General features: G+C 35.8%; 1 protein-coding gene across 1 annotated transcript; it reads right to left on the bottom strand.

Annotated features, from left to right (window-relative positions):
• Positions 1-6828: 6828 nt before the first annotated feature.
• Positions 6829-7296, bottom strand: LOC308420143 (UPF0235 protein C15orf40 homolog; the record flags this gene model as incomplete). Its single annotated transcript, XM_080916049.1, has 1 exon — positions 6829-7296. The coding sequence occupies one exon, from the start codon at positions 7294-7296 to the stop codon at positions 6829-6831; it is 468 nt and encodes a 155-aa protein (XP_080772175.1).
• Between the last annotated feature and the right edge of the window lie 3636 nt (positions 7297-10932).

The raw sequence follows: 10932 nt of genomic DNA, 5'->3' as shown, positions 1-10932 counted from the left end.
CAACACAATCCTTGCAATCCGAATCCAGGAACACATCAAAACGATCATTCACCATGATCAAGTAGGCTTCATCCCTGGGATGCAGGGATGGTTTAACATAAGGAAATCCATCAATGTAATCCACCATATAAACAAACTCAAAGATCAAAATCACATGGTCATCTCACTAGATGCTGAGAAAGCATTTCACAAAATCCAACACCCCTTCATGTTAAAAGTCCTGAAAAGAATAGGAATCCAAGGTCCATACCTAAACATAATAAAAGCAATATACAGCAAACCAACAGCCAACATCAAACTTAATGGCGAGAAACTTGAAGCAATCCCACTAAAATCAGGGACTTGACAAGGCTGCCCACTCTCCCCCTACCTATTAAACATAGTAGTGGAAGTCCTGGCTGGAGCAATTAGACAGCAAAAGGAGATCAAGGGGATACAAATCGGAAAGGAAGAGATAAAAACATCACTCTTTGCAGATGACATGATAGTGTACTTGAGTGACCCCAAAAATTCCACCAGAGAACTCCTACAGCTGATAAACAAGTTCAGCAAAGTGGCTGGATACAAAATTAACTCAAACAAATCAGTAGCCTTCCTGTACTCAAAGGACAAACATGTGGAGAAAGAATTAAGGGAAAAAGTACCCTTCACAATCGTTACAAAAACTATGAAATACCTTGGTGTGACTCTAACTAAGCAAGTGAAGTACGTATATGACAAGAACTTCAAACCTCTAAAGAACGAAATTGAGGAGGATCTCAGAAAATGGAAAGATCTCCTATGCTCATGGATTGGAAAAATCAACATTTTAAAAATGGGCATCCTACCAAAAGCAATCTACAGATTCAATGCAATCCCCATCAAAATTCCAACCCAGTTCTTCATGGAATTGGAAAGATCAATGTGCAATTTCATATGGAATAACAAAAGACCTAGAATAGCGAAATCCATCCTCAACAACAAAAATCATCTGCGGGAACCACTATCCCTGACCTCAAGCTATATTACAAGGCAATTGTGCTGAAAACTGCATGGTACTGGTACAGAAATAGGCATGTGGATCAATGGAATAAAATAGAAGATCCAGAAATGAGCCCTCATGTATATGGTCACCTGATTTTTGATAAAGGAGCAGTAAACATTCAATAGAAAAAGGACAGCCTATTCAACAAATGGTGCTGGTCCAACTGGCACTCAGCATGCAAAAGAATGAAAATAGACCATTTCTTATCTCCTTGTACAAAGCTCAAGTGTAAGTGGATCAAAGATCTCCACATTAAACCAGATACACTGAAACTATTAGATGAGAAAGTAGGGAAAACCTTAGAACACATAGGTACAGGAGAAAATTTCCTGAACAAAACACCAATGGCTCAAGCTCTAAGGTCAAAGATTAACAAATGGGACTTAAGGAGATTGCAAAGTTTCTGTAAGGCTAAAGATGTCCTCAAGAAAACAAAATGGCAACCAACAGAATGGGAAAAGATCTTTACCAACACCACATCAGATAGAGGCTTAATATCCAAGGTGTACAAGGAACTCAAAAAGCTAGACACCAGAGAATCAAATAACCCTATTAAAAATGGGGTACAGAGCTAAACAAAACGTTTTTAGTTGAGGAACACCAAATGGCCGCGAAACATCTGAGGAAGTGCTCGACATCCTTAGCCATCAGGGAAATGCATATCAAAACAACCCTGAGATTCCACCTCACACCAGTCAGATTGGCCAAGATCCAAAACTCAGATGACAGCAGATGCTGACGAGGCTGCGGAGAAAGAGGAACACTTTTCCACTGTTGGTGGGGTTGCAAGCTAATACAACCACTCTGGAAATCTGTCTGTTGATATTTCAGAAATTTGGATATAGTACTACCTGAAGACCCAGCTATTCCACTTCTGGGCATATACCCCAGAGACACTTTAATACACAACAAAGATATATGCACCACAATGTTCATAGCAGCTCTATTTATAATAGCCAGAAGCTGGAAGGAACCCAGATGTCCTTCAGAAGATGAATGGATACAAAAATTGTTGTACATATACACAATGGAATACTACTCAGCCAACAGAAACAATGACTTAACCAAATTCTTAAGAAAATGGGTGCATCTAGAGAATATCATCCTGAGTGAGATAACCCAGTCACAAAAGAACAGACATAATATGCAGTCACTAATAGTGGGATGCTAACCCCAGAGGCTTGCACTCCCTCAGAAACAACTCACAGACTGTATGAAGTCCAAGAAATAAAGAAAACAAAACAAAACAAAAAATATTTACAAAATAAGAAAACTTTAACTATTTCCATGTTACATTTTGTTTTACATGTACTTTAGCTCAGTGTAACTATTAAATTTTCAAGGCATACAATCAAACCTTGAAAAAAAATCAAGTACTGACTAAAAAATATATTCATATAGTTTTATATAAAAATTATGTTAAAATATGAAAAAAAAGTACTGACAAAAATGTAGAATTTTAAGCAAAATATGTTTAAAATCTGTACATTTACCTTTGTTTTGTAAAATAAAGTTGTTTAAAAAAAAGACAATCTTTGGAAAAAGTAATCAATGCAAAATAGCCAGAAAACATGAGAATAAGAGGGACAATGAAAAAGTAGCTCTATCAGAAGATTAAAGCATAATTCAAAACACATTTTTTAAAAACGTCTAGTCTGTTTGTATTTGGCAATAATTAAATAAAAGTATTTTATCATCTATTATCTGTTGGGGAGGTGCAGTTCTATATTTAAATCATTTTTATCCTAGCTTGTATTACCATCTTAAAACCATCTTAGACCCTAAGCAACTTAAGCTTAATTGTGAAACTATAGTATCTTGTCTTCAACCTCATTAGAGACCTGAGAAGGAACAAAGTTATCTGAGTTAGTAAGAAGTATGGACAATCAACTTCCAAAACTATAGAAATGACAGGCTAATTCTAAAATTGCTAAAAAAAAAAAAAAAAAAGAAAAAAAAGAAAAGCTAAAGATTCAGAATAGCTGTAAAATATTGAAGAACTGTCAAATAATTACCACGTCCTAATTTTTAGGCATAATGTAAAACTCTTCCATAATCAAGACAGTGTAGTGTTGAAAAAGTACAAATAGTCCAATCAACTAAGTGTCCAGAAAAGTAAAAAAAAAAATCTCTTTAGTCTAGGTAAACTTTAATAATAAAGGAGTTGTGATTTAATGGTAGAGAATGTCATTTTCAGTCCAAAATGATACAATAAGAAGATACCTCTATGTGAAAAATAACATGAGTCTGGACGTAAAAGTTAAACCTTTCACAAAATCTATTGCTAAGAATCTACTACTAACAATTTGCAATTATTACACATTAAAATGTTCACTTCTAATGCTATTATAACTTGGTGATCTTTCTTACAAATGCCTGGATAAATTGTAAATGATATTTTACTTACCTCTAAATAACCATTTTCCAAAAAAACCCCAATTTATCCATTTGAATTGCATAGAAAGATAAAATTATACATTTGAAAGTTCTCAAACTGAACACTAGAATCTAATTTCACCTGTGACCTCAGAATGTATGTGAAATCTTTAAAGAATCCTCAGGACTTTAAAGCCACTTACACAAGGTGACTTTGCTCTTTATGAACTTTCTGACTATCCAGAATTTTATAGTCATCTGAGTACAGCTCAGCTTGGTTGTTAGAGCACAATGTCTATGTCTATGTTAAAACTGATATTTAACAAACTTACTCCAAGATTGGTATGGGAATATATTATAACATATCAATTTCTTAATCTGTAATTAGATATATAATGAGATAAAAATGTATATTACCTGGAAAGAGTATGGAAATATCAATAGTGCACTAAAGCTCTTTTGCTCCAGACACAAACAAGGAATCAATATGAGAGTCTATTGAAGCGTAGAAAAATAGAGACTTGAATAATTATCTAGTTAATTTAATAAATTTTGACAGCTGACAGGGGTAAATCAAGTTCTAAATAAATCTTTTACCTCATTATCATTTTTGGCCTGAGTTGTTCATATAATTTTTTGTGATTTTCCACATCACTTTGTTCACATTGACCGTGTGTGTTTCTTTCAGTTTTTCATGTGAGTATATTTTGTCCTTTTTGCTTCAGCTCAGCAAGGTGCGAGTGCTTTGTGATGCAAATTCAGTATTTTGTTGTGTTGTTGCTACTTTTCAGAGTGTTCTTTTTTGTTTGTAGGACCTTTCACTTGTTATTGATAATTTCACTATTATCAGTAGAGTCATCTTCCCAGGGACCCGTTTAGGCAGGATACAATACTGAATAGAGAACACCTCTTGAGGATTTTGTGTAGTTTTTGCTCCATTTTGTGTCGTTTATTTGAATTTCCACAGATCATGCGTTTAATCTTCCCTTTTCTCATAGTATTCTTCCATTCCTACAGGAAATTAGTTTTATTGCTCACTTGGTTTATAGCTAACTACAACTAAAGCAATGTTGTTTTCAAAGCATTTCAAGTTTTTTCTTCATGTCATATAAGCTAACATGAATCAGTTTATCTGTCTCATCCATTCATACACATTTCATGCAAAGACCTGAGAACATATTGAAAGCAGACTTCATGGTATATTTAACCATCATGTCTTCTTCTGAAGGTGAATGGGACCAGGTGGTAAGGAAGAAGGCAAAAGAGGTACAGAAGCAAACCACAGGCATTGCTTTGTCACTGTATAGCATTGTTCACCCAGTCACTATTCAGTGATGCAGAGCAAGTCACCACATCGCTATGTACATTGTAGTTTTGTTGTGTAAGTGGGAAAGACTGAGCTGAGAAACTGGAGAATACTGAATTATTACTAATCTACACAGCATCATCATTATATTTGTGTATCAGTTACAACCTGTTGCTATGATAAAATACCATGGGAAAAGGCAACTTTTGCATCAAAGAGGGTTTTTCTTTGTTTGCTTGTTTGTTTGTTTGTTTTATTTCTTTTGTTTTGTTTTGTAGACTGAAGTGGATGTAGCACAAGATTATAAACTCTCAAATCCTGCCCCCAATGGCAAACTTCCTACAGCAAGCCTGTGTTTCTCAAAATCTACATAAGCCGTCAACATAAGCAATGCTACCAACTGGAAAGCAAGCATACAAGTACATGACTGTATGGGAGACATAATCATTGGTACTAAATACCACATTTAATGGTAGTAGTATTCAATTTTGTAGTATTAACCTATATTAAGCATTAATATCTAAAATATTAATAAATTATTTCTATAGTCAAGTGCTTGTACAAGAATTAAAATTTTACTACCAAGTTTATCATTTTTTCTTCCATTTTTTCTTTTTATAAAAGAGACGGTCTTCTGAATTGTAAGTTATTCTTGATCTATGATCACATGATACTCCTGGCTTCAGTCTTTCAAATGCTTGTAATATGGGCAAATGTCATGTTTCATAGGAGCAAACTCAGGACTTACTGCATATGAGGCAATAACTCAAAGAACTGGACTATACCCTCAATTCAATATATATCTTAAATTGCATTCACTTTTAAAGTACTCTACAAGTTAATATTCTTTTTTTTACAATTTAGCTCAAACATATAAGATATATTTATTATCTCTTCAGCTATGTATACACATACATTATTGAGTAATATATACATGTTGTCTATACAGATCTAAAAATACAGGCTCATGTGTCCCAGGCTGACCTGAAACTCCATTATGTAAAGGAACGCCTTGAACTCATCTTCCTGCCCTCAGCTCCAGACTACTGGGAGTAGAAGAGTATAATACCAGACCCAGTTACACAATGCTGGGGACTGAATCCAAGGCTTCATGCACAAGGGGAAAACGTCCAAATGATTTCTGATGGGCTTTATAAACAATGAAAAGAACATCCAGGACATCTTTATTATTTTTAATTTTTAAAGTTAAAAGTTAACATAATAACATATAATTAACATAATTATATATAATATATATATGTGCCTATCTCTGCAGGTATGTGTTTGTGTGTGCATATGAATGTGGGTGCCCTCAGACCAGAGGCACTGGATCCCTGGAAATAGGCAGTTGTGAACCATTCCCTGTTGTGGTGCTGGGACTTGAACTCATGTCCTCTCCAAGGGCACTAAGCACTCTTAACTACTTGGTCCAGACAATTCCTTCTTCTTTTAGGATCTTTGGAGATTCCTAAGAACTCATGGATTTGAAAGTTTACAAGGTTCCAGAAATAACTGACATTAAGTTACATATCTTCATGATTACTTGCTTTTTCCACTAAATATTTTATATGATCTTTAAAAGATATAAAGAAAACACTTTTGAATGAAAAAAAATTAGAATATGTTTTTCTTGTTGTAAACTGAATTAGAGAACCCCAGAACTCCAGAACCACTGTGGAGCTATGAGGCTAAGGACACACACGGAGTCCAGAGAGCGGGTTTCCTGTCGGCTTCCATGCTCTGATGTTCAACTTGTCTCCCAATGCCCGAGATCAGAAGCTCTATCACGGACAGCAGCTGTTTCCTTGTGATCCCATGTAGTTAGAGTGATCTAGTTCAGTGTTTGCACTGGAATTTTAAAGGTTTATTTATTTATTGGTATGTGTGCCTGGAACGTACATATCTGAACTACAGGTCTGCAAGTGACCTCAGAGGCCAGAAAAGAGTGTCGGGACGCCCTGAAGCTGGAGTTCGTGTGAGCCTCCGGTGTCAGTGTTGGGAGCTGAGCCTGGTCCCCTGGAAGAGCTGCAAGTGCTCTTGGCTGCTGAGCTGTCTCTCCAGCTGCCATCCCAAGGGATTTTATGTTTTGTACTTTTGTTTTAGTCTGCTTTGATCTATGTATTTATTCTCCACGCCTGGGCACGGGTGTATACTTTCCTCTGTGGTTTCCTTGTGAGAGCTCCGCAGGAAATGCACATTTCTCGCCTTCATTTTTTTTTTCAGCTTCTGTTCTCAGCTTCTCCAGGACCTCCTCCGGAGTAGTGGAGGCCAAGAGCTTCACCACCTTTTCCCGAGATTTACCACCCTTATCCAGAACCACGTCACTCTTCCTGAGGTCCAAGACCTTGGATAGGTACCGACAGAGATCCGCATTTGCCTCTCCCTCAGACGGAGGCACCGCGATGGCCACGCCAACGGCCTCGGTGTTCAGATCTGTCACAGCATTCTGTTTGGAGCCAGGTTTGGCATGGATGGATATGGTGACAAAACCTTTAAGATCAGTTGCTACAGGCCCTGTAGGAGGTGGTGGTGTCTCTGGTTCCTTGGTTTGGTTTTTACCCTTGCTTGTCGCACCAACTTTCTTAGGCATTGTGAAATCACACAGGAGTCTAGCAGAGGACAAGCACAGCAACCAACGGCGAGCCAAAGCATCCCAACCCCGAAGGCACCTCAGGAGGGCCACAGCATGGCGGACCAACTAACTAATATTCTATAATACATATTTCTCAAGCTCCATGGCTTTCAGACAAGCAACTCTGATCAGTAAAATAAGTAGGAAAATATGCTGTTCTACTAATGCTGTACACTTGGCTGGTACATGTAATTAAGTTCTTCTTTTAATATACTTAACAACTGGTTTTTGTTTGATTGCCCACTTCTCAGTTTAATAGCTAGTTATTATTGGTAGAAATCATAAAGTTTAGGACACATCTATTCACTGATTTTTGCCCACACAATAGGATCAGGCCTCAAAGACAAGGTAGAAGAAATGGATAACTTAGTCAAAGGATATTTAAAATCTAAAAACATCCAGGTGATCAGGTACACCATGAAAAAAGAACATCCTTTATAACAAGTATAGAAGAATGAGAAAAAAAGTCAAAAGCACAGAAACTATATTTTCAGCAAAGTCATTAAGAAATTTTTTTCTAAGCTAAAGAAAGAGATGTCTATCAAGGTTTAAGAAACATATAACATCAAATACAGAGAAGTGTAACACATAATAATCGATATATTAAACATACAGAACAAAGAAAGCATAGTAAAATCTGCAAGGAAAAAGACCAAGGCACATGTAAAGTCTAGCCCATTAAAATAGTAGTTGAATTTTCGGTGGCTAACACCATAAGGGCCACGACAGAAGCTCTACAAAACTTCAAAAGGCCACAGATTTAATAGATTCTATAAGCAAGAAAATTATCAGTATTAATCAAAATACATGAAAAATGCTTCATTAAAAAAAAAAAAATAAGCACTTTCAGTCACCCATCTAGCTATTCAGAAGTTACTACAAAAATTTGTCCAATTTCTCTGCAGTTTTGAATTAGATGATTGGCTTCAATAATTAAGAGACAAAATGTACAACAAAAAAGACTTAAAATACCTCAAAACCTAAATAATTTAAAATGAACTTTTTCTTAAACTAATATTTTACCTGTAATTCAGCAGTGTATCAGATCATGTATCAAATAATAGAAGCTGTATATTACTTTAGTGGTTGCTGCGTTTCTGATCTCAAAGACCAAGTGAAAGCAGGAGGAATTACATTTCACATAAAGCAAACACTGTTTGCTTCTACTCTTCTCTTAAAACCTTCCGAGGTTGTTTGCTGGACACAGCAGAAAGACAGACCCTATTTCCCAATCCAGTATGTTGGATTGTGTCCTGTAGCTTGGGAATGAAGACTATAAATACTGAAAGTTATTGATGAGAATTGTCTGGTTTTTGTCTTGTTTTTCCATGGAGTTGGTTTTTTAGACCTTTGTAGTTAACTATTTTGTGACTGTATCCTTGTGTCCTCAATTTAATAACTTTCAGTGAGGCATTCCAGTTGGTTTCTCTGTTACCGAGGGAACACACTGATCAAAAGCAACCTGGGAAGGAAAGGCATTTTTTCAGCTTACATATTGCAGTTGCTCATTAATGTGAAGTCAGAGTGGAATCTCAAGGTGGGAAGGAAGCAGAGACCATGGAGGGTGATGCTTACGGGTTTTCCTTCCCTGGAAGGCACAGCTTGCTTTCTAGTATATCTAAGGACTATCAAGTGTTAGCCATTCTTACAGTGGGGTTGTTCCTACTTTCTCTTCCTTTTGGTCACCCTTGAGAATTCATCAATTTTACTCATTAAAAAATATGACTATTGTACTGGTTAACATCTAATTGACCAAATTAAAGATGATAACAGGGATTAATGAAGCCTAATATGGGTCAGACTTTGAGAACATTTCTATCAAGGGTTAGCCGAGGTTGAAGGACTCAGCTAAAAGATGCATTCTTGGACTAAGAGAGGAAATACACTGAGCATCTGTATACCATACTCTCACTTCTGGAGCAGCTCAGATGTGAGCTTACCAACCCGCAGGCTTCACCTGCCTTTAACTCAGCCATGTATCCTTCCTGGGTAGACAGCACCCTGTGAAACTCTGAGACAAAGTAAATTCTTCCAGTTCACTGAGCTGTTTGTCTGTGGTGTAAATTTATTCCACAAGACCTGCACTTCTTGGAGATCACCTCTCCTTACATTGTTTGTGGATCTAGACCTGCTGTAGCATGTACAAAATTCATGACTGTTTTGCCTTTTCTAGTAATTTCATGGATCACATGTATTTGTGTTCTGAACATTCTTGCATTTTCTTTATGGAAAACACAAGCATGTACTTATTACACATATACATGCTTAGTACATGACTCTTGAGTTTCTTAAGGATAACTTAAGATTTACATATGAATATAAATAGACTTTGTACCACTTAGAGGCTCTTATGTGTGGCAGCATGCACAGAGTGGGTAGAATTCTTGTTGGTTACGTTGAATGTAGCTAAAATATTGAAAGAAAGGAATAGACAAATGGGGGAAACTTCAAAATGTTTATCACTTGAACACATGTACTGAGAATTAGTATCTGGGAAATGGCAGTTACTAAGTAAAAATTAAAATAATTCACTGTAGACCACTGGGTCCTGAAAGCCTCTGAAATTAAGAATCCTCTAAATCTACAAAAAAAAGTCCTAAATTACAACACACTGGGAAGTAAAGCTGCAACCATAGGTACAAGCATCCCTTCTATAATTTAGGAGGTGTCTCCAGCTTTCCAAAGCCATTGTCTTAACTTGCAATCTTCCAAACTGTGTGCTAGAATTACACAGTATATTAGTAGACCTATGCACATATAGTGTCTTGTTTTGTTGATAGAGTGAAACAGTAAAGTGGAGGAAGAATGAACTATCTGCCTAGTAGTGTGGTAGCCAGTTGTGTCTGTAAAAGTGACAAAGTCACATTAGAATGGCTCATTTCACAGGTTTCCTGACCAGCTGGACATGAATTGTAAATCTGGATGTAATTGGTGAAAGCAAGACATATTTTAGAAAGAAAAGCATAGAAAGCACCATCATGACATTAAAAAGGCTAAGCTTTAAACAGAGTACAAGAGCACCATGTATTATCATGACCAATTAAATAATGATAATAAGGAATTGTTTATCAACATACTTGAAAATATAAACAAGCCAAAAGTAAAGAATATTTATTATGTATTTATAAATTATATATAATCTAAACATATGTATATATATATATATATATATATATATATATATATATATATATATTCTAAAACAAGAAACTGTATTCCAAAATAAAAGACATCCTACACCTCATAAAACAGAGAGATGGTTAATTTTCAGTCACATTCCCCCAAAAGCTAAAATTATAAGATAAATGTAAATCTGAAGACAAATGAAAATGTTTGTCAAATTAAGAAGATTAAGCTATTCTTAGAAATAATATATCCCATGTGATCCCTAATCGCTGGTTTCTAAATTTTATATAGACACATATGTAATGCATGATAGTAGAATTAAATGTGTCTAAGGGGACAAATGGAGCCAATGGAAGGCAAAGAACTGAAAACACTCAGGTAAGGATTAAGGCGAGTAACAAACTTCATATACAATATGTACTTTTTAAAAATTTGAAATCTATGTGGGCAGCTTGCCTAACTGAATGA

This window comes from Micromys minutus, assembly GCF_963924665.1.
Source record: "Micromys minutus genome assembly, chromosome: 4".
NCBI lineage: Eukaryota > Metazoa > Chordata > Mammalia > Rodentia > Muridae > Micromys > Micromys minutus.
The sequence above is the reverse complement of the archived record's forward strand: the minus strand, read 5'-3'. Positions and strand labels throughout refer to the sequence as shown.